Source organism: Solanum tuberosum, unplaced genomic scaffold (assembly GCF_000226075.1).
Source record: "Solanum tuberosum cultivar DM 1-3 516 R44 unplaced genomic scaffold, SolTub_3.0 scf00069, whole genome shotgun sequence".
Lineage (NCBI taxonomy): Eukaryota > Viridiplantae > Streptophyta > Magnoliopsida > Solanales > Solanaceae > Solanum > Solanum tuberosum.
Window position 1 is genome coordinate 1,896,521 of NW_006238995.1, and position 25,003 is coordinate 1,921,523.

At 36.5% G+C, this 25,003-nt stretch overlaps 1 protein-coding gene across 1 annotated transcript in view; it reads left to right on the forward strand.

Moving 5' to 3' along the window:
- LOC102587039 (DEAD-box ATP-dependent RNA helicase 8) overlaps nt 1–20,912 on the forward strand; it is a 32,462-nt gene extending 11,550 nt beyond the window's left edge. Inside the window, exons 3-9 of the mRNA XM_006345532.2 lie at nt 4,916–5,150; nt 11,670–11,908; nt 12,409–12,660; nt 12,742–12,922; nt 19,464–19,552; nt 19,632–19,705; nt 19,800–20,912. Of these exons, the coding sequence (XP_006345594.1) occupies nt 4,916–5,150; nt 11,670–11,908; nt 12,409–12,660; nt 12,742–12,922; nt 19,464–19,552; nt 19,632–19,705; nt 19,800–19,878 (1,149 nt within the window). The 3' untranslated portion in view covers nt 19,879–20,912. The remainder of the gene's footprint in view (nt 1–4,915; nt 5,151–11,669; nt 11,909–12,408; nt 12,661–12,741; nt 12,923–19,463; nt 19,553–19,631; nt 19,706–19,799) is intronic.
- The last annotated feature ends 4,091 nt before the right edge of the window (nt 20,913–25,003 follow it).

Sequence of the window (25,003 nt, forward strand, 5' to 3'; positions counted from 1 at the left end):
ACGGTTTTAATACAAAAACCTATCCATTTTAACCATTTATCTCCAAACCCCATCTGTCTTAAGATGTTTAGAAGGAACCCCCAATTTACATGGTCATATGCTTTTTCCAAATCAAGTTTGCACATGATGCCTGCGTTCTCTCCTCTTAATCTTGTGTCCACACATTCACTGGCTATTAATGCAGCATCCAGGATTTGCCTGCCCTTAATAAATGCCATCTGGTGCTTGTTCACCAGCTTGTTTACCACCTGTTTGAGCCTTTCAGCCAACACTTTAGCTATGATTTTGTACATCCCACTAATTAGACTTATTGGTCTGAAGTCCCTTAGTGATGTAGCTCCACTCTTCTTTGGGATAAGTGCCACATAAGTGGCATTCATACTCTTTTCAAAAACTTGGAACTCATGGAAATGCTTCATAGTGTTCAAGATGTCTTCTTTCAAGACACTCCAAAATTCCTTAAAGAAGCTCATTGGGAATCCATCAGGTCCTGGTGCCTTGTCACTAGCACAAAGATTGATGCCTTTTAAGACTTCTTCCTCCTCAAACTGTCTCTGCAGCCAGATCTGTTCCTCCAAGTTAATGCTTGTGAAGTCTTCTAAGTTTAGATTAGGTCTCCATGTCTCTCTCTTTGTAGAGATTCTGATAGTAGTCTTGTATTTTAATCTTGATAACTTCTGGATCAGTGATATATGTCCCTTCATCTTCAATTTTGTCAATGGTGTTGCATCTCTTATGTGTTGTGGCCATTCTGTGAAAATATTTGGTGTTCTTATCTCCATTTTTCAACCATTGGATTCTAGACCTCTGTCTCCATGCTATCTCCTCATTCTTGGCCACCTCCTCAAACTCCATTGCCAAATGAACCTTCTGGAGTAATTCATCAACCGTGAGTGCTCTTTACTCCATGATATTTTCTTATCCAGTAATTTGGTTCAGGATGTCCTCCCTCCTTTTGTCTCCAGTTATTCTTGTTTTCCCTCCCCCATTCTTTTAATTTCCCTTTTAGGAGTTTTAGTTTGGTAGTCAAGATGTATGCTGGGCTCCCAGTTACATTGAAAGAGGCCCCACCATTCTTTTTACCCCTCTCTTTTGAAACCATCCACTCCCAACCACCATTGTTCAAACTTAAAATATGACTTCTTGAAATCCATATCTCCACATGTAAGCATGATGGGGTTGTGGTCTGATCCCCAGTTTTGGCATCACTGATTGTTTGATGTGTAGATATTGTTCCTCCCACTGTGAAGAGTAGAGGAATATATCTATTATGGAAGCACTCTCATGATTTTCACTCCTTCTCCAAGTGTAAGACCCTCCAAATAAAGGAGGGTCTACAAGCTCCATGTCATTGATCCATTCTGAAAACTCGGTCATTGCCCCATTGATTCTTTGGCAGTTGGTTCTCTCCTCTGGATATCTGGTGATGTTGAAATCCCCACATACTACCCATGGTCCGTCAAAAAGGCTTCTAATGGCTGCCAATTCCCACCAAAAGTTTCCCTCCTTTCCCCTCTATCACAGTCTGCATAAATTGCACTTAAATGCCATGTCAGTTCTTGCTCTATGCCCTCAAATCTACAAGTAAGCATTTGATTTCCACTGTCTACCATTTCCCCCTTCCAAACTCTTTTGTCCCATAGCACTACTATCCCCCCACTCCTTCCAATAGCTTCTACACGAGCTTCTCCCAACCATCTGTTTTTCCAGATTTGTTGGTAAAGATTTGAGTCATTCCTTGTTAGCTTAGTTTCGACCAACACGTGAATGTCAGCCCCCCATTGAAGCAACAAATTTCTTACAAGTGCTCTTTTGCTCTCCCCATTTAACCCCCTAACATTCCAAGTTCACATGCAAGATTTAAACTCGTGATGTGCGCCTAGCACAATACCATTGTACTACAGTTACCATTAAACCAAATCCTTGGGTCATCTGCAGCTTTGGGATGTTAACAAGTCTTGAAATTCAGATACCAGTTCAAACACTTTACTTTAAAAAGAAAAAGTTAGAGCAATATTGGCAGTTGAATTTGGGTCGTAGTGAATAGAAATTTTATTAATAGGAACAGTAAATTACCTACTCGAGATACTAAATAAAGTGGTGCTGATGGGAAGTGTTGAAGATTCAATAATCTGGATAGGTTGTAAATATAGGAAATTTGCAGTTGATGCTTGCTTCAAAAAGCTGGTAACACAGAACATAACAGTTGAGAGGCAGTGTCCCTGGAAGATGATTTGGGAGGCTACAGATCTTCAAAGCTGGCCTGCTTTGGATAGATTGCTACCATTGGCACATGCCTAACACAAGATAATTTACAGAGAAGAGGTTACATGTTGTGTATCAGATGCTCTGGTTATGGAAGAAGCAATGTAGTCAATCAATCACATATTTATCCATTACAGATTTTCTTGGCAGAGTTGTGTATGTTTATGAACCTGCACAGGGTTCAAGGGCGATGCATGGCGGACAATTTTTCTAGTGAGAATAGTGGATGTTCTGACCCTTCCCCGGACCCTGCGCATAGTGGGAACTTTAGTGCACTGGGCTGTCCTTAAATAGTGGCTGCTCTGAAGGGAAAAGGAATACATTTCTTGTAAAAATTCATACTTGGTGTGTAAAAAATGACTGGGAAAACATTCTAGAATCGTTAGATCCTTTTATCCATTATAAATTGTCCATAAAGGACTCCAGGAACTATTTTGAGAGACCAGTTATCTCATCTTCATTAGTTAACTCAAGATACCAATAGCACAGTAGTTCAAAAGCGAAGAAAACAATTGTTGGAATGTTATTTTCAGAACGAATTTAAATTACTGGGAGCTTAGTGGGATGGCTGGTTTTATAATGTTCTCCTCAGCTTCCAAGAGCTAAAACACAGTGAAGTATGGAAAGGAAATATGGATGGAAGTTTCACAGTAGGTTCTGCTACATGGTTTTAAAACGAAGGCATTTGGGGAATCCTGATGTTCCACGGAAACTAGTCTGAAAATTAAAAGCACCTGCAACGTAATGTGTTTTGTTTGGTTAGTGATGAAAGAAGCTCGACTCATTCAGTGATAACTTGCAAAGAAGAGGCGTCCAGCTAAGCAGTATATGCGACATGTGTGGAGAAATCTCTGAGACAGTTGACCATCTTTTTGTTCACTGTTCCATGGTAACTCAGGTCTGGTAAATGTTCTATAGTCTGGGTTTGAAATGGGTCATTCCAGGTCTACTGCAGATGTTTTGAAATGACGGAACAGGAAAGATTTGTCAAAAGCTATGAAGGTTATATGGAACACCATTCTAGCATGTATATGGTGGCAGAAAAAGTAGAGTTTTCGAAGCAAAAGCCAATGCCACTCTTAAGATAATATCTGCGTCATCCTTTTAAACAAAGCTGAAACCTTGTTACAGTTCTTAGAATCATTACATAGATAGTTAGGGATCTTTATGGCTTCCTTTGGTATGTAACTTTACTGCACTCTTTGTGTCTCAGTGTATAATATATTTACCATTTCAAAACAAAAGAAAAGATTCCAGGATCTTTTGTACGTATCGGTAGCTTTTGGTACTTTTATTAATAAATTGTCTTAGTCCTCCCACGACCCTACAACCAAAAAGAAACTGGCAGAGGACAAATAATATCTGCTAATTACCATCTAGCTTCTGTATGGAGGTTTATGTGGTGCTTTAATTCTTAATTATCCCTGCTATAGGAATATTATAATATTCTCTGCCCATTTTCCTTAATTGTGACAGTTCTTTTCTATCGACCTTGTTATTTCCTTGTGTGACAACTCTGAGCCACTCTATAGATATTTGGACTAGAATTGAGAAACAAACAAAACCAGCAATATACTTTATTAGTATCGGGAAAACAAGCAAGCTCTGGGTCACAACTAGTCCTAACCACAACTTATCCGCTGGTTCTTCAACATTAGTCAGTTTGGGAAGTAAGACTTCCATCACCAAGTTTAACTTAGACGTAAATCCTTTTTTTTTTTTCAGGAGCAGTTTCAAACCAAAATACTCTTCTGAATTCCAATTTGTCAACTATTACTAGGTATCTGCTATAAGCCTCTACTCATTTGAACCTCACCCTTCCCTTTTAACTTTTAAGGTTATGACATCCTAATATTCTGCTAAATGGATGGATCTTATCAACGTCTCGTGAAAGCGAATCCTCTTGAAAGAGAGGGGTGCCTTCAGCTTGCGGACACAGATGGTGCATGGCTGTTAAGGTGTTGGGTTAAGTGAGGTTTTGTTGTATTGCTTAATTATAAGGAAAAAAAATCAAATATATCTATCTCAATCTTGTGGCATTCCTCTTCAAATCACATCAAGATTAACTTTGAAGAAATAGGGAAGGCTACTGTCTGATCTTTTAGTCCCATAATATTTTCCCTGAAAACCTATTAAATGCACTTGTGCAATCGCCTCTCATTAGGAAAAAAAATTGATCCAGAGATACCGGAAGAGAAAAAACAAATACTTCTGTAAAGTTGCCGAAATTTGCTGAAAAATGTTCTCCTATCTGAAGCTTGTGCAGTTGTCGCTCATAATTGTGGCCTTGTCACAATGTTCATGCAAGTGCTCAATGAATCTGAGTCTATTCTTGTGATAAGAGCATTTTATTGTTTTTGTCTGTTATGGTTCTACTAAAAATATAATACATGTTTTTAACACTAAGTTAGCATAACGTAACATCACTGGTTCCTATCGCTATGATACTTAAGTCTCCAAGTAATTTGGTTAATTGTGTCGTGTTCATTGATGTGGTTCATGTACCTTCGTGTCTGATGGTTCCTTACCGCAGTGATTTTAATTGTTTAGTAGAAGTCACGCACATTGTTCTACACTACACAAATTTCCCTTCGACTGCTGCTTCTCAACTTGAAGTGTGTGCACTTACAATAGTTATTGTTCCTGGCAGGATGTGACAGCAACCAAGGGAAACGATTTTGAAGACTATTTTCTAAAGCGTGAACTTCTTATGGGAATTTACGAAAAGGGATTTGAGAGGCCATCACCAATTCAGGAGGAGAGTATTCCAATTGTTCTAACAGGAAGTGATATTTTGGCAAGGGCCAAGAATGGAACTGGGAAGACTGCTGCCTTCTGCATCCCTGCATTAGAAAAAATTGATCAGGACAACAATGTCATTCAAGGTTCTTATCTAATTGAATAGCTGTTTAATTGTTGGTTCTCTGCTGGTTGGAACTGTAACAAAAACTAAATTGCCTACATAGTGCAGTTTGAATCTGCTTATTTATTCGATCACTACGCAAGCTTGAGCATGAGCTTGGCTTATAGCTAAGGTGCTGAATGAGCTAACTTTGAGCCGGACTTGTTTTGAGCCCCTCAAGAACATCTCCTTTCCTTCTAGTAAAATTGCAATGTATCAGTATGGTAACTATATGACAATATGGGTGCCATAGTAAACCAAATCACCAACATATCTACAGGTCAGAAAATGATATCTTCAGGTACTCAATTTCAAGCTAGTCTGTAAAAATGTTCCGCCTTTCATGGGGTTGCAATTTTGCAAACCATAAATTCAAGGCCCCATCATGTAGGCATTCTTGTTTCTTTTAAAAAGACCAGTAAAAAGTTGTATGAGTACCTTCCATTTAAGAAGCTATGTGATAAAGCATATTAGCCTGCTGTTTTCTCCTTATCTCTCTATGTATTACTCCCTCTGTTTCAATTTGTTTGCCTTATTTTCCTTTTTTGTCTATTTACAAAAAGATGTCTCTTTTCCTTTTTGGACAACTCTTTTATTCTAACTTTCCACGTAATATGTTTAAGACCACAAGATTAAAGAGCATTTTGGTACATTTTACATATCTCTAGTTTAAGACACAAGGCTTAAAAGTCTTCTTTACTCTCGCAAACTCCGTGTCAAGTTAAAATTAAACAAACAAATTGAAACGAAACTGATATTCTTTCCTGGTCATCAAGCTAGAGCTACTTGAATTAGAAGATGCATTAACTCTCTTATTCTGCAGACAAACTGCATTATATTCTGATATGAGAAGTACAGTATCTATAGTCTATGTTTCCTAAAATGAAGAAACTTTTTTGTCAAAAAATAAAATGAAGAGCTTGTTTGGAGACTTGGAGCCCCCTTTTCCAAATTTTAAGTACTTTTTAGCTGTCTAGTTTTTGCCATTTTGAATACTTTTTTATATTTCAAAACTAGTAAATTTACCCGCGCTTCGCGCGGGAATTTATTATAAAATAATACTTAAAAACTATCGATCATTAAAACTAAAACACTATATTATCTTACATACAAGATTACGTAGTAACAACATTAATAATGTAAAAGAAAATGAAAATTATTACATTTTTTATCATTTATCCTTAATAACATAAGCATAAATTAATGACTGTAAAAATACATACCAGGATCTGTAACATAAGCAATGGTGTCAGTGAGCCACTCAACAGGAGCAAAGTGCACAAATATTTAATTGTGAAGAAGAAGAGGTTTAGAATTTTTCGTTGTTTTTAAAATGAGAGGAAATCCCTCTATTTATAGACAACAAAGGGTAAGTGTGAACAAATGTTTATTGTGCCTTATCGGAAAGGTTACAACTACTTGGAAAAGTTGCAACGCTTCGGAAAGGTCACAACCTTTCATATAAGCCACAACTTTTCATAAAAATCGCAACTCTTCATTAAAGTCTCAACTTTTCATAAAAGTCGCAACTTTTCATAAATGTCACAACTTTTCATAAAAGGGGAAGGCTAAGGGAATTCTGGTTTGTGGTGGCGCCACGTAGACGGGCCTAAGGTTCTCTTTTATATATATATATGATACTTGTGAGAGGTATCCTGCATACCGAGACTTTTTTAGGAGCAAATTTTAATGGACAGATAGGAACCACTTTAGGAGGATACAATGATGTTCATGGTTGTTTCGGCTTTGGGGATAGAAATGAAGGAGGAGTTTCATTTTTAGACTTCGCAAAAGCTTTTAAGTTGGTAATTGCTAACTCGAGTTTCTAGAAAAGAGAGGCGCACTTGGTAACCTACCGTAGCATAATGGCTAAGACTCAGATAGATTATCTGCTCCTTAGGAAGTGTGATAGAAGTTTATGCAAGGACGTCAAGGTTATCCCTGCGAGAATCTTACGACCCAACATAAGGTTGTCGTTATGGATTTAGATATCAAGAGGAGGAAGAAGAAGAGGGTTGCTTGTGACCTACCAAGGATTAGATGGGGAGGCCTAGCTGAGGCCGAATCTCAGGAATTGGAGAGAAGTTGGTGGCTACACGGGCTTGGTGGAGTAGTGGAGACGCTAGTAGTATGTGGGCCAGGACAATTGATTGCATCAGGGAAACAACTAGAGAGGTATTAGGGGTCTCAAGAGGTAACTCAGGCTAGCATAACATGGATTGGTGATGGAAAGGATAGGCACAAGGAAAAGTTGAAGCTAAGAAGTGGCATATCAGAAAACTTAGGTGAGGAAGACGGGAAAAGGAATAGAGAAAACCATCTCTTCCTTCATTGTAGAATAACCAACATTTTGTGGAATGTTTTTATCAATCTGAAGGGCATGAAATGGGTTATGCCTAGGAAAATTACACAGACTCTGAAGATATGGAGCAGTTATGCAAGCATTACTGGGCATAAAGAAAGATGAAAAATCATTCCGACTTGCATCTGGTGGTCTGTGTGGAAAGAAAGAACTCTCAGATGTTTCCAAAACAAGAGTAATTCCATCCAGAAGATTAAGATGAACTGCTTAGTTTTGTTTCTTTTTTGGTGTAAACAGGAGTTCATGGTAGATCTAGAATCAGTTACAGATGTTTTAGGTTCCTTGTAAATTTTGCTATAGGATTAAAGATCTTCCTACTACCCTCCACAATTGTAATTAGGAACCTGTAATTTGTTGTGGCAGGTTCTGGTTTTTGTTTTGGAATAGAATACAGGTTGTTACCTTCTAAAAAAAAATGACGAAGAAAGAAGCAAACCTAGCGATCATAGCGGCTAAAACGACAACTTTTGAGCACTTGTATGAAGAGCTCGAGTGCAAATGAGGGGATAAGAAGCAGTATAGGATCGCAAGGTGAGAGAGAAGGGCCTGTAACCTAGACTAAGTAAAGTGCATCAAGGATGAGAATGACAACATGTTAGAAGAGGTGCACATTAAACAAAGATGACAAACGTACTTCCATAAGCTCTTGAATAAAGAAGATAGGAAAATCATGTTGGGGCAATTAGAGCATTTTGAGAGTTGTGGAGATTTTGGGTATTGTGGGCACCTAAAGACTGCGGAGGTTAAGGGGGTCATTCATAAGATGAGGGGAAAAGTGACTAGGTTAGACGACATCCTGGTTGATATCCAGAACTATAACAACTATAGGGGTATCAAGCTACTAAGTCATACTATGAAAATTTGGAAGAGAGTGATCGAGATGAGGATGATAGGAAGTGTCTCTTATCTCTGAGAATCAATTTGGATTCATGTCGAGACGATAAACTATAGATGTCATTCATCTTGTATGGAGATTGTTGGAACAATATAGGAACAGGAAGTACGTACATATGATGTTCATTGTTTTAGAGAAGGCATATGATAAAGTCCCTAAGAAGGTCCCTCAAAGATGTTTAAGTCCAGAAGTGTATTAATGGTTTCATTAGGATTTAGGACTATTAAGGACATGTATGATAGAGCCAAGACCCAGGTTAGAACAATGGGATGTGACTTAGAACACTTTGCGGTCATGATGGAGTTGCACCAACAATCAACCCTAAGCTCGTTCCTATTTGCCTTAGTGATGGATGAATTGACATAACATATTCAAGGAAAGGCGTCGTCTTGTATGCTATTCGCATATGACATAGTACTAATTGACGGGATATAGTTGAGTTAATGATAGGTGGGAAGTTTGGCAATAGACTCTAGTCTTAAGATTCCAGGTTAAGCAAGACTAAAATAGAGTATATGTAGTACAAGTTGTGTGAAATAACGCGTGAGGTGGAGGTAGAAGTGAAGATCGATGCCTAAGTCATACCCATAAAAGAAAGTTTCAAGTATCTTGGGTCTATAATCCAAGGAGGGATGTGAAGATTGATTATGATGTTGCACATCATATTGCAGCAAGGTTAGTGAAACGGAGACTCACATCCAGGTTGTTGTGCAATAAGAATATGTTGTGAAGGCTTAAAGGTAAATTGTACCATGCTAGTTAGATCGACATTGTCGTATGGGGCGAAGTGTTGGCTAGACCCACGTTCAAACGATGAATGTAGCAGAGACGAGAATGCTCAGGATGTGTTGTGGCATACTAAGATAGATGATTAGGGATGGAGTTATACAGGGCAAGTTGGGAATAGCTCCGGTGGTGGACAAGATGAGGGAAACAAAGCTGAGATGGTTTGAGCATGTGAAGAAGTGTGTGGATGCACCAGTAGGGATTAGTGAGGGGTTGGTTGTAACAGGAGTTCAGAGAAAAGTAGATGTAGACTAAAGAAGAATTGGGGTGGTGATTAGAATTTAGACATGACATGATACTACTCCAGCCTGTTGGACATGATCCAAGATAGGAAGGAGTGGAGGTTGAGGATTAGGCTACAAGGTTAGTAGGTAGCCAAGTGTCATGGCATATTGTGGGAGACTAAGTTGCGCGGACTCGGGTGCAGATCTAGAGGTCGGATCTTTCATAATCTAAATTTTAAGATTCGGGGGTACAGATCCAGGTGCGGGGATTCGGCTTCAAATAGCTAAAAATAGAGTTGTGTCTAAATTTGGAGACATTATGTGGAGAAAATATTGATCAAGAGGAGAATCTAGAAGGTGATATAAGAAAAAGGTCTGACATAGAAATTTCAATATAAGGTACTCCATTTTCTTCAATTTCACAATTAACTTTTGTTTTGATTATAAAATCATTGTATTTGTCTCAAATTTCTCCATTGATTTTTGTTAAAGTATCCAAATTTGGTACATATCCCACACCCAACCCACACCTATGTCATGTCGAAACAGGTGCAACACCGAAAGGGAAGAGTTCGAGCAATTTAGGTGGGAGAGGCAGGGGATAGCCTCCTCTATGCTTCTCCTTATTAGTAGTGTCATTTGGTACTTGTGTTGTTCCTTTTGTTCTATGTGTATTACCTATGTTGCGCGGACTCTTCAAAAATGTCAATGGGTGCATGTCGGATTCTCCAAAACTAGTGTATTTGTGGAGAATCCGACAAGGGTGAGACATCAAAAGTGAAGAGTCCGCGCAACTAAGTGTATTACTACTTGTTGCTTCACAAGCATCTTGATATTTTGTTGTCATATTTTCTTGCTACCATGCTTCGATATCTTTTCTTGTCTGTCAAGTCTAGGGTCTAGTGGAAACAACCTTTCTACCCCACAAAAAATCGGGGTATGATCTGCTTACATCTCTATCGAAAACAATCTCTCTCCCTAGAGCCTACTTGTGGGATTACACTGGTATGTTGTTGTTGTTTGGAACATGTCAACATGATATTACGCTGGGTGGATTGGGTTATGAATCTAACTTTTCTTGTTGATGATGTAACCTTTTTAATATTTTAACCTGCATACACCATTGGTATGGATTTGTGTATGACCCAATTACTTAAATCCTCTTGAAACCCCCAATATAACCAAACTGCTTGATTGCCACCCCCTTTATGTGTGCATATCTTTAATCACCAACAATAAATCTCTTGCAAAGAGATTCTTTGGAGTTAATTGCTACTTGAATTATAATAAGAGAACATTTAGTAGCTTTTCCTTTGGTTTATTTGGAAATATTTTGAACTTAAATTCACGGTCAAGATATTGTAAAAAAAACGTTTCAAGGTCAAGTAGTAAAATAACTTAAGAAAAGAATTAATATTGTAGGCAAGAAAGAAAAGAATTAAGTTATACCTTAAGGTTGTGGGTTCGAGTCACCAAGGGAGCAAAAAAATGGGAGCTCCTAGAGGGGTAAAAAAAAGAAGAAAAAATTGAAGTTTTCATGCATGGCAATGTAAATTTTTACAAGTTTGGTACAATTTATCCTGCTCCAAGAGGTTATTTACTGTTTTTTTTCTAGGTTGCTAAACCATGAAGGCGATTACATGTAATTGGTTTAAGGTGACTTGGCATATTTTACCTATAAAAAATATCTGACTTGATATCTTTTATACCATCTATGGATGAAACTTAAACTCTTTAAAGAATGTTCAAGCAACATGTTTGCGTATGTTATGACGTTGAGCTTGAGCCTAATATAGTTAAGTGATAACACTCAACATCTTTTAATTCAAGTTTATTTTCTTTGGGTGGGGTGGTTACTAGTTAAGCGTAGTTCAACTCTTCACAGTGCTCTTTTTCCAACTATTATCGGTTGCACATTGAATGAGCTCATGAAATCTTCGCATGTCTTTGCTTCTTAAGGGAGTGTTTTAATGATGTAGTAATGCATAGACTGCTACAAATATTTTCTTATGTTAGAAGCTACAATATTTTGGTCATGTGGAGTGTAGTTGATACTATGCATTAAGTAGTCTTATGTTGGTCCTAGAAATTGATTCCCTCCTGCAAAATAAAATATTTGTCCTTTTCTTTTAAGAAAACACTGTTTGTTGATAGATAAGCAATTTAGTTCAGTAAGCTTTAGGTTGGATCCTTATAATTGGTTCACTAAGTTACTGTTGTTGCCTCCATATGCAGTTATTATCCTTGTCCCGACTCGGGAATTGGCTCTTCAAACATCTCAAGTTTGCAAAGAACTTGGGAAGCACTTAAAAATTCAAGTCATGGTTTCCACTGGGGGGACTAGCTTAAAAGACGACATAATGAGACTGTATCAGCCAGTGCATTTGCTTGTTGGAACTCCTGGAAGAATACTTGACCTTGCAAGGAAAGGAGTGTGTGTTTTGAAAGATTGCTCCATGCTTGTCATGGATGAGGTAATTCTTCTTCTTCCCTTTTCCTTTTGCTTTTTCCTTCTGTGAAGCCGCATGGCTATTTTTCTCTTAGATTGCGGACAACCAAAAGGCTATAGTGATTGCCAAATGTTATCAGTTCTTCACGAACCTTGTTGAATACGGGGAAAATCATGTGCAATATTAAGAAAGTCTAATCAACATAACATTTTTGATATGTCCATAACATTTATTTCTGATTTGGAGAACAATATGCAAGTAATGCTTTAAGCTAGTGTAGTTATGACCCTCATGTGGAACCTAGAAAGTCAAGAATCAAGCTATAAAATTCTTCCCTTTCCTGAATAATAATTTTGAACTGTCCCTTACATGTATACACATTCTATTACGAATTCACTGGAATAAATGATTATCTTTAACATCTCCTCCCATATCCACCCACCCCAGCCCCTACACAAAAAAAATTCACAGGGATGACACTATATGTTATTTATAATTTAGTTGTGTTTACTTATGTCCTTCAGGCTGATAAGCTTCTATCACCAGAGTTCCTACCTTCCATTGAGCAGCTGATCCGCTTCTTGCCTGCAAGCCGGCAGATATTAATGTTTTCCGCTACATTTCCTGTTACAGTCAAGGCCTTCAAAGATAGATACTTGCAGAAGCCTTATGTTATCAACCTTATGGACGAACTTACACTCAAGGGTATTACCCAGTTTTATGCTTTTGTTGAAGAAAGACAGAAACTTCATTGCCTTAACACTCTGTTCTCGAAGGTTGGTCCTTCACCAAACTATTAATGGTGATCTGAGTACTTATAGCAATTCATATTATAACATTCTCTTCTGTTTTTGCAGCTTCAAATAAACCAATCAATAATTTTTTGCAACTCTGTAAATCGTGTAGAACTTCTTGCCAAGAAGATCACGGAACTGGGTTATTCATGCTTCTATATCCATGCGAAGATGCTTCAAGATCATAGGAACAGGGTTTTTCATGACTTCCGCAATGGTGCCTGCAGGAACCTTGTCTGTACTGGTATGATAATTGTATCTACTTCGAACTGCTATTACTCATACTTGCTGGTGTTTCTTGTTGTAAGTGCTGAGTCAGTAGTAGGTGGTCATTGAAGTTAATTGCTGAAATTGCTCCTATGATTGTGGATGAAGTGTCTCATTGCAAATATTAACATTGAAGATCGATTCTGATGCCCCTCTAAGCATATTTACCGGTTCATCGTTGTCTTTAGAATATGTTTTCGAGTAGTCAAATATCAAGAGAAATTTGATGGTAATGGTTCCTGTATGGAAGTCATTTGGTTGCTAGAGGCAGGCGTACGTTGGTGTTAGGGGAATCACCTGCACCCGGTAATCTCGAAAAGATCCTATATATATGTGTAATATATTGAAAAAATGTAGTTTACTAGGCACCTAAAGTTACAAGACCTGCTTGGGGGGATTGTGCGCATTCGAGCGGGGGTTTTGTCCTGTGTGCACCCAAAGGGTAGCGGCTGCGAGTTTCCCTTGTCATTTAAAAAAAAAGACCTGCTTGTGGGCACTTGTCTGGATGAGAGTTGTTTTTCTTGACCATCTAGGTTCAACTTACCTTTTGTGCACCTTATTTCTTTCTATTTTTGAGTTAAACGGATGTGCTTTACTCATCAGCCCATATATATGTATAGCAGAGTAAATCTTTGGCTTCTTTCTTTTTCCCTTTAGTTTAAACTTTTATCCCAACAGCCCCACCTTCCAATCTCATTTTACTTTCTGAATAGAATTGGATGTATCTTCAAAACATCTGCCATTTCTCTTCCTCCTCATAGTCCACACAAGATGGTATTATCCTCCACCGTCTCTTATGGCTTTTGCTGCCTCCAACAACTTAGTAATCTGTTGTGTGCGCAGGCATGGTCCATCTAGTGTCAATGAAGCTTGAGTAAGATTGATCATAACTGGGCAGCGAAGCTACAATGAAGAAACAAGTGTTTGTGAGTTTCCCTGTTTTGTTGCAGAGAAAGCATCTGGACACTATCTGCATCCCTTTCCTTCGTAGAACTTCATGTGTAAGATAAGCTCTCTTCACCACCAAGTAAAGCACTTCACCTTGTTAGGGATCATACCTATCTAGAGTTCCAGACATAATTCTATTGATACAGCTGCCTCCCACTAAGATTAAGGATTTCTCTTTTGTAAGCACTATTGACAGTGTAGCAACCATCCTTGTTATGCCTCCAAAGAATTATGCCTGAGTTTGTTCTTATGCCACTGAACCCCTCAAGTGTTTCCAGTTATGATGTCACCCTTTCCACTTCCGAATCATTTAGAAGTCTCTTGAAGGACAGATCCCACCCCCTGAGGGGTTCAACACTAACCTACTCTAGCATCTGGATCGTTGTAGATAGTGAAAATTCTGGGAATGATTCCATGAGGGGGTTTGGTCTGTCTTCCATTCCTACTAGAATTGCATTTTGCTACCACTTCCAACCTTTAGTTTTAGATTTGGTCCCATCATGGGCCAGAAGGCCCTAATGATTTTCCAAACTCCTACTCCATAAGGTTTTCTGACATCTGACCTACCTCTGTAGAGCAAGAGTTTTCCACCCATACCTTGCTCTAATTACCTCCTTCCATAGAGCTTGCTCCTCCCATTGCATCTCCAAAGCCACTTCATCAATAAGTAGTTACTCCCTCTGTCCCAATTTATGTGACGTACTTTCCTTTTTAGTCAGTCCCAAAAGGAATGACACATTTCTATATTAAGTAATAATTTAACTATAAAGTGTCTATTTCGCCCTTACTGAAATGATTTACAGCCACACAAATTTCTATCATTCATTTTGGACCACAAGTTTTAAAAGTCTTCCTTTCTTTCTTAAGCTCCGTGCCGAGTCAAAGTACCTCACATAAAATGGGACGGAGGGAGTATTATGTATTCTTAGCTTTTCTGATTTCCAATCCACCACCCCTTTTCTTGCTAAGTAAAACTATTTTCTATTTTACCAAGCAGACCCCTTCTTTTCTTTACAGACTTACCAAAGGAAGCTTCTCCTTAGTGAATCCAGTTTTTTTAACAATTTTGGATGATAATTCTTTTGATTTTCAAATATGGAAAGTCTCAATTCCCAAACTCAACTTCTCTCCATGGAAGAGAAGAAACCCTTGCTCCAATTTTCAAAAACCCAGCTTTTCTCGCCTCCAACTCACACCACCAGTCTGCCTATTGCAACCCAATTTTTTACGAAGTTTTGCCAGCAATATCCAACAAGCTAATTTGTCTGTCAACAGTAACCCCTTCTTGTTCTCACCTCTTTCAATTTGTGGAGACTCATTCATTTATGAAATTGGCTTTGATTTTACATGTCACATTATAAATCTCAACAAGGGGTATGGTGGAATTCGCTGATTTTATTGAAGAGATGTACTTTTTTTTGAAACTGATAACTACTACTCCCTCTGTCCCAATTTATATGACTCACTTTCCTTTTTAGTCAGTCCCAAAAAGAATGACATATTTCTATATAAAGTAACAATCTAACTATAAACTATCTATTTTACCCTTAATGAAATGATTTACAGCCACACAAATTTCTATCATTCATTTTGGACCACAAGTTTTAAAAGTCTTCCTTTCTTTCTTAAACTCCGTGCCGAGTCAAAGTACCTCATATAAAATGGGACGGAGGGAGTATATATATTAAAGTTGAACCATAACAGTGCAAAAAGACTTTACAAAATCCCAACCAAACTTAGGCTACTACTTCACAAGGATCCTATCATATCAACTAGTGATTCAACCTCCTCAGCATAGCATTCTTGAAGACATGAACTTAATTGATCTACATTTAGAAGATGTCACATACACTTGGTTTAAAGGGGACAATGCAGAGATAGCTTCTAGAATTTTTAATCTCTAATGAATGGGATGACAATATTAAACAAGTCCCAACACAAGCTTTACTGGGTGGTTCTTGGAACAGGAAAAAAAAGTATTTCAGATTTGAGAATTGGCGGTTAGGTCAACAGGATTCAATAACAGAATAAGAAAGGTGGAGTTCGTTCAACGTCTCAGGGAATCCCGACTACATACTTGCCTGCAAACTAAAAGCTCTTAAATCTTAACTCAAAGAGTGGAGCAGAAATGAGAATGGACTATCAAAGGAAGAAACTGTTAGGTCAAATGGTAGATTTGGAGGTGGTGCTTGGAGACAAAATATTAGCAGAGGAAGAAACAGTTGAAAAGGCTTCTTTATTCATGGACTATGAGGAACCAATCAACATGAAGAAACCTCTTGGGACAAAAATCAAGGGCTCTGTAGTTAAAAGAAGGTGATAGGAACACGAAGTTCTTTCACAAAGTGGTAAATGCACACAAAAGATTCAACAACATTGATCAACCTCTGGTTCAGGGAGAAATAACTGAGGAGCAAACTAATATTGAAGGAGAAATCATTGGCTTCTACCAGAAGCTATGTACTGTAACAATACAATGGAGGTGTACTTGTCATTATGACAACTGTCCCGTCTTATCGAGGAGGACAATGAAGCCTTACAACGTGACTTTGATGAAAATGAAGTGCTAAGGTGTCTGAAATTGTGTAGCACACAAAGCTCATGGTCAGATGGGTTTTCCATGGGCTTCGTCATCAAATTTGTGAGATAGTGAAAAGGACATCAAGTGTGATTTTCAAAACTTCAATGTTCAAGAAGTTTTTGAAAGAAACTTCAATGCAACCTTTATAGCTCTCATTCCCAAGACAAAAGGTGTTAAGGAATTGAGGGACTTCAAGCCTATAAGTTTAACATGAAGCATTTACAAGTTGTTCTCCAAAGCACCTTGAGAGATTAAAAGAAGTGATTTCTAAACTGGTGGTTTCTCAACAAATGACTTTCATTAAAGGTAGACAGATCATGGATGCTTTTCAAAAGCTGATGAAGCAGTTAATTCCAGGTTGAAGCAAAAGAAATCTGGAATTTTGTGCAAACTTGACATTGAGAAAGCTTATGATCATGACAGTTGGAGTTATCGGCTGAGTTTGCTGGGGAGTTTGGACAGAAATGGATACACCGTATCAAATTTTTCATCTCAACTATCAGTTTCTCTGTAAATGGATCCCCAGCAGAGTTCTTCAAAGCACAAAGAGTTCTCAGGCAAGGAGATCCTTTGTCACCCCTTCTGTTTGTGATTGCTATGGAAGGCCTCAACTATATGATTAGAACTAAGAACAACCAATTTGCATGGGTGGATAAGAGACTTTGATGTAGCTGGAGTTGGCAATGACAGTTTAGAGGTAACTCATCTACAGTGTATTGATGACACACACTTATCTTTTGTGATGCTGAAGAAGATCAGTTGAAATACCTAAGGGTGATTCTGGTACCTGTTGAAGGGATATCTAGCTTACACATCAACGGAAGGAAAAGTTCTCTCCCAATCAATGTAGTTACAAACATGGATCTTTGGCTGCAATCCTAGGAGGTGAAGTTAGGACTCACTTAAACTTGTATAAAGTCGAATAAATAGACATACGCGTCCTGTATGGCATAATGCAAACCAGTTTGAGTGTATCTCTCGTGAATTGCCATATAGGACACATGTGTCTACTTGTTCAACTTTATATAATCTTTTTTGATAACCGTGGTGTCCGGGCTAGCTTGTTAACACCTCAACTAATTCCATGGGATACGTGCTACCTCCTACCAACAACAGGTACGAGGTAACTTTATCCACCAAAGCTAGGGCAAATAGGAAGAAATCACCTAATGCTTTTTTCTCTTTGCTAGGATTTGAACCTAAGACCTCATGGTTCTCACACACTTCAGTGGTCACTAGGCCACACCTTTGGGTGCAACTTTGTACAAGTTTAAGGGCCTACTTGTGCACATTCAAAGTTGGATTAGATGTCAGCCGAAGCCAAGTTAAAAGACACATTTATGTATTATGCGTAATTTTCTTTTGGAAGGGAACAAAGAAAGATAGGAAACCACTTGCTTTTGGAAAGAAATATGGGGGTTTGGGTATCAAAAATTTGAAGATCCGTTCCGCTCGAGAAAAAAAATGGATGTGGAAGTTCACCAATGAGAACCAACTTTTGAGGGGAATATTACTAGAGCTAAATATGGAAGAAAGACAATCGGATGACCGAAGAGGTCACTACATCTTTTGGGGTTAGTTTATAGAGATCCATTAGTGTCATGTGGGGTGAACTGAAGATCAATTCCAAGATCAAAGTACTTAATGGGAGCAAAACTAGCCTTTGGTAGGATTATTGGCACGAGGTGGGCATTTGGGAAATGGATTTTCCAGATGTCTTCAATTTAGAGCCGGTTTGGATTGGCTTATTTGAAGTGTTTTTAAGCCAAGATAGCTTTTAAGCACTTATGTAGTGTTTGTGTAAATTAATTAAGTCCTTATAAGCACTTGATTTTAAAGCTAAAATAGTAAAAGTAAGCCATAAGTTATGATTACTAACTTATGGCTTATAAGTCAAAAGCCAAAAGTCAGTTTCAAAAAAAAAAAAAAGTCAAAAGCCAAAAGTCAATCCAAACAGGCTCATAGTTCTATATCAGCAAAGGACTATACAAAAAATGTGGACAGCTCAAGGATGGAACATCATTTTAGGCAGACAAATCAGTGACTGTACAAAAAGAGACTGATCTTTTAGCACACTTAAGCAGTTTAGTGGGCTATAAACAGAGGAAGATGTTTTTTTGGTGGATAGGAAACAAGAGGGGATTATTCAAGGTCAGTGCCATCCTAATCAACAGATAGCCAACTAACTGGCCATGGAAGCATATTTGGAAAACTAAAACACCACACAAAGTAGCTTGTTTTGTGTGGCTACTAACCAAAGAAGCAACCCTTACACAAGACATTTGATGAGAAGAGGGATCCCATTGTGTTCAAGATTATTTTTTGTGGAGAAATAATAGACACATTTGTGGTCCCAGTGCACACACAAGTATACGTAATCGCCAAGTAATACAACTAGATATTTTTTGCATTTTTCGCCTTTGATAACACTGTCAAAGTTCTTGTTGGACCATGAGACTTTTCAAATACTGAATTTCAGTAGTTGAATTACAAGTGGTCGTGGCTTAAAGGTGTATTTCAAGTGATATTGGTTTTTACCCACAAATTCTTCAACTACCACAATCTCTTTTTCAACTTCAACTTAAATTTTTTTTTTTTTCAACTTCTACTCAAAAGTGGCCAAATTCTGACCTAGTGTAGCATCCATTTGAATTTTACTATTGCATGATTATCCTGGCATTGTTGCCTATTTATAGATATAAATCTTGCCTTTATATTCATGATCCACACTTAATTCCCCTGAAACCTTTTACTTTCCCCAAAGAAAAAACGTTTCCTCAAGTCCTGCTCTTGCACGGTGATAAGTAACTGGGGTCTCTTTTTATGTATGTCCCTTAGATTGGTTAAGGAACTTCGTCACTTTCATGTTGTCCACAGATCTGCTTTACTAATTGCATGATGCTGATGAATTGCATGTTCTGCTTATTATTAATGCTTATATGTCTTCTAGATTGATCAAGTAACTTAGCTTACTTCATGTTGAACTCAGATTTGTTTACTAGAGGGATAGACATTCAAGCAGTCAATGTTGTTATCAACTTTGATTTCCCAAAGAACTCAGAAACATATTTACACAGGGTATGTGATACAGATCCTTACCAAGTGAATCGTCTATCTATTTATACTATTATATTATTCATATTTACTTTTTGTGCAGGTTGGGCGGTCTGGGAGATTTGGTCACCTTGGTTTAGCTGTCAATCTAATTACTTTCGAGGATCGCTTCAATTTGTAAGTATCAAGTAGTTCACCTCTTATATAGGTCGTTTGGTTTGCACTCTTCGTTTTCTTAATTTATTTTTCATGATATTAATATTTTTGACAGGTATAGAATTGAACAAGAGCTAGGAACCGAGATTAAGCAAATTCCGCCACATATAGACCAGGCCGTGTATTGCGGGTAAAATCGATCATTTTCATGGTCAATACTGTTCTGGATGGTGAGTCGTTAATGACGAGATGCTTCATGCACACAGTTTGTCTGAGTGCTGAACTGAGCTACCCGAGAATCTAGTTTTTCCATGCAGACTTGAATGCATCTTTCGACAACTTTAATTGTCCATTAGTGTTTGTAGTTAGTTTTGCTGGCATTGAAGATGGTTGGCACATCTTGCATAAGTTATGATGTCTTATTTCTTTGAATATCTTCCCCAAACATAAGGAGAGAGGGTGGGGAGATATTTTTTTAACACATGCTTTCTTGGAATTGTCAGTATTTTGTGTTTGAAGATATGTGACTCCTGAGAATCTAAAAGAATGAGAGACTTGGGTATTTCATGGTTGCTGAGATGACAAAGTGAATTGTAGATCTTTGGCTCCTAACTTCCCTTTAGATGATGCAAAAAGAATTTAATGGCAGATATTGACACTGGAAGGGTCTGTTCATTAACCAACTATCCTTTGCTGAGCTCTCGGATCTGTAGTGTGTGGCATTCATAGTTATTTTATTTCTGTGGCTGTAGAACGAAGCTGTCGAAATTATTCTGTTAGTTGTTCCACCTTATGGTCATTGACAACATGGCATTGACGTAGAGATTGTCATGGAGATGCACCTATTGTGTCAAACATGTCGAGTTGTAGAACAATCTTTAATGGTGAAATGACCTGAGACATTCAAGTGCAGCTTCAGTATTTACCAGCTTTTATAATTTTATAGCCTATTGCCCTGTGTTCAAAGGGGAATTTCATCCTTCTGTAGTTATTTCTACTTTTAAGTTAGGTTTTCGAAAGAATAAAGAGGTGATCGTATCCATGAATGAATATATTTAGCTTTGCTGATGCGAAGAATATGATCGTGTATTAGCTAATAGTAGTAGTATATCTTGGTTGTATTTGTGCCAATGGAGAGTAGGTCTGTTTTCCTAAGCCCTTCAAAGTGAACATATTCATCAAATTTACTTTGTTGCAGAAATGAGATGTTGTGTGAGTCATTGCTGAATCTCAACTCTCGTTTAGTTTCTGAATCTTTTTCCTTTGTTATTTTCCCTTCTTTCTTTCTTTTTATTTAAGTTTTGTGGAATTAGAAATCTTTTTGTTATTGGAGTTGTATTTCTTTCTTGAATGAGAAGAAAATTTCATCTTGTGATTATTGAATTGATGTTGGTCTTTCTAAGAAGCCATAGATGTGAAAGTTATTTCTTTTAGTAGAATTATTTTTTTACTAGGATATTGGTTATTTTAGGAGGATAAGATGTAAGATTTGGTTTGTATAATATTTTTTGCTTACGTACCGAATTAAATAAAATAAAGGGAAAATGCTCAAATATATCTTTGAACTTTGAGAAAAAAAAACTCATTTATGTTATCTGTTAAAAGTGGGTTTAATCATGCCCTTTATCACTACATAAAGGGTTCTTTTATATCATTATTGTTTAACGGAGAGGTTTGATGATTTTGCAAAATCATTCTTAACATGTTGCCTCTTATTAGAGGTTCACGTCACGAAAATTAAACTGATAAAAAAAAAATATATGCCATCGAACTTTAATAAAAAGTTTGTTCATGTCATCTGTTAATAATTGGGTTCAACCATGTCATTGTCATTTTGCTTGTAATTACTCATTCCATTTCAAAATAGTTATTATTTTTTTCAGAGTCAAATTAATTATTTTTCGAAGTAAAAATTAAATTAAGTTAATTTATATTTTCCACAAACAGAGAGACATTGTTGATTCAGTTGGGCCCACTTAGATTATCAATTGTCTTGGGAAAATGAAGGGAATTCTCCACCCCACCCCCTGTCTTGTTTGATTAGGATACATATGCATTCAATGCTGGAACATCACGTTCCCTTCTAGTTTAAGACTCTTCTTGTTGCCACCAATAAGATTGTGGTACAATGATAAGTATTTCTTTATTCTTAATCAAAAGTTTCGAGTAAAATCACTTTTGTTACGAAGCGTTTTACCTCCTAATATGAGATTTTTTAGCGTAAAGTTCTAATTTAATCGGACTTCAATATGAATATTGAACCCATCTTTTTGCCTTTGTTGAATTTCCGTACAAGACTTTATATTTTTTTTGTCTCGTTACATTTAGTGATGGATTCAATCATGAGTTTACCAAATTTAGTACTAGAATCCAATATTTTGGGATCAAATTTCTCTCTATATATGTGTGAACTCTTTCGACTCAGAATTAAAAATAAGTCTAAATATACTTAGGTATATAATTTATGACACACCTTTTCGATTTGGAATTCACAACGTTTAAATTTTGAATCGCTAATCGTTTACTCTCATGTTTGTGAGATAAAGTCAAATAAAGACAACACAATACAAATAGCAGCTAACATTAATAGACTCTACCAAGTTTAGTACAATTATTTTTTAGGTTGTCAATTTGCGTAGGGTTACATAATATCGAAGAAATGAGATTTCGTGTCCTTATATAATTTAAATAAAAAAGTTAACTTTTTAGATTTTTCACGTGTAAAAATGAATATATAATTAAAAAAAGAAGATAAAACTGAAAAAACCATTTCTCCTATGTATGTATATCTATAGTTGCTTTGAGATAAGGTCGGAGCTATAAGTTAGAATCTGAATTCAGTAATTTTGCTTAAATGTACATGTATTAAGAAGTTCATTAAAAATATGTACGGATATTAGTTTAGAAGCCAGTTATTAACACTTGAAATCATCATTATAAAATTCAGAAATTATAAAATTAGATTTTAGCTTCGAGTCTATCCTATGTATTTTGACCACATTCATTTAATTCATTGACAAAATTTAGAGTCAGAAAAGGAAGGGCATGTTAGGCTATCACAAGATAAGAGATTGCCAAACAAGTGTTCCCTCTACACTCTTTTGAGTGTTCTCTATCACCTCCATTATTATTTTTCGTTTCCTATCTGGTGTTTGGTATCCACATTAGAGTCCGATTAAATCTGAATTCGCGTAAGAAAATATCACATTGAGAAGTAAAGTGCTCTCTAATAAAGGCAACTCCATATTCAGAGGGATTCAAACCCAAAACCTCTTAATTAAGGATGAAAAGAAATACTTACCAATCCACCACATTCACGACCCTGATTGGTCTATCACCTACATTATTATTTCTCTTTACATGAATGTTGGTTTTGTCATCTTGAATTTATCAATATTGTTCTGAAATTTCATGATCCCCTCATTAACTCTTCTCTTCTTTTCTCTTTCATACTAAATGCATATTCTGTAGTTTTTCTTTTCCTCCTTCTAAATGGGGTCCAAGAATTTAAGTTAGTAGATGCAGAGAGCCTTTAATGCACCTCATTCTTTTCCTCTGATCAAATTGAGAGTTCGAAATCTAAATGACGTGTAAAAAATAATAATGTTGCCGCACTAGTTTACTGTGCTATATGAGTCATTAAAATTAGGACAGACTTTTAATTTTCATTAGATTTGTACTTAATTTGTGTTATATATAGAGTTTTTGGCCAAAAATATTCTTAAATTATACCTTAAACTTAAACTACATCCTTAAAGTATCATTCTTGGCAGAAAACATCCTTCAAGTATTTAAAAGTGAAGAATTTTCATCCTTCTAGCTATTAGATATCGTCAAAAAATTAATGGATCCTACAAAAACATGAGCAGTTCACGTGACTATCAACAAAAGTTTTCTTGCATAATTTTATTACATGCTGTAAGAAGTTCCTGAAAAACAATATTAAAAATATTAGACACTATTGCTTACTGAAACAAAAAATGTTTGGAAGGTGTGATGATATATGATCTGCTCTTTTTCTCATTTAGTAACGGAAAGAAGCTGAAGCTTAATTATCTTTACCTTTTTCATAGACAAACTGTATTTAGATCAATAAATATTTGGGCCAATCTGATATAGAAGTGATCAAAATATTGATTATGTCTCGCATTTGAGTTTCATTCTACATTATTAGAAGAGGAAGTCTCCAACAAATGCCGCTTCCAGCATATTCAATTGAGAAGAAACATATTTCAACTAATAATATTTTTAATATCAAATTACATGAAAAATAAATGAAAAAAAGAACTGTCAATTTAAAAGATTTTGCATAATGCTAAATTCAATTACCCAAAACGTTCACGATAGTATTTTGGCGTATCTAAGAATAATAATTACAAAGGGGTGACTTGATATTTGTGGGATCTGTTAGTTTTCTGATAAATTCAAGTAGAAGGATGAAAATTGTTCACTTTTAAATACTTGAGGGATGTTTTCTGCTAAGAATGATATTTTAAAGATGTACTTTAAGTTTGGGGTATAGTTAAATGATGATTTTGGCCAAAAACTCTTATATATACATAGTAAAGAAAAATAGAGCATTATATTATATATTTTTTCGTGAGAAAAGACATAAAATGACACCTGAAGTTGTCCTGAATTTTCAAAAAGACACCTAAAGTGTGTGGGCGTCCTATTACCCCATGAAACTATTTCAAATCACAATAATTAAACACTTTTGACCCATTTTCACAATAGCTGTGTTCTCACATTTGATGGGCGCGTGGAGAAGTAAAAATGCACCCCCAAACCAGTGTAAAAATGTCACGTGGCACTGGCAATTTGATTTTTCTTCTTTATTAAAATACCTACTTCTCATCTTCTCCAAAACCTCCATTGATATATGTTGAAGAGCTTGCCATCTACAACCCAAAAAAAAAAATCTCCATTCTCAATGAAATTTTCATCTAGCTTTACTAGCTTCAATTTTTTATTTATTTTTTTATTTAAAAGTTATGAGATCAACGAATTTGTAAATCATGAAAGTGCAATTGCAGACAAATTTCAAAACTAAATCACTGAAAAAACATTCAAACTCAAAGCAATCCTAAACTAACACTACGTACACATGAATAATAGATAGCACAAGAAGAAAATAACAACAAATCACTATAAAGATGATTTTTCAAAAAATCACTACCATATAATAATAACATTTTTTAACAAAATTTGCATTCAAATCAAGAAGCAATTAACATGTAAGCCTTCACTTCTTCGCTTTGACTCCATAATTCAAGAAATTATCACCGCAAAATAAATTTATTGTGACTATTGAAATGC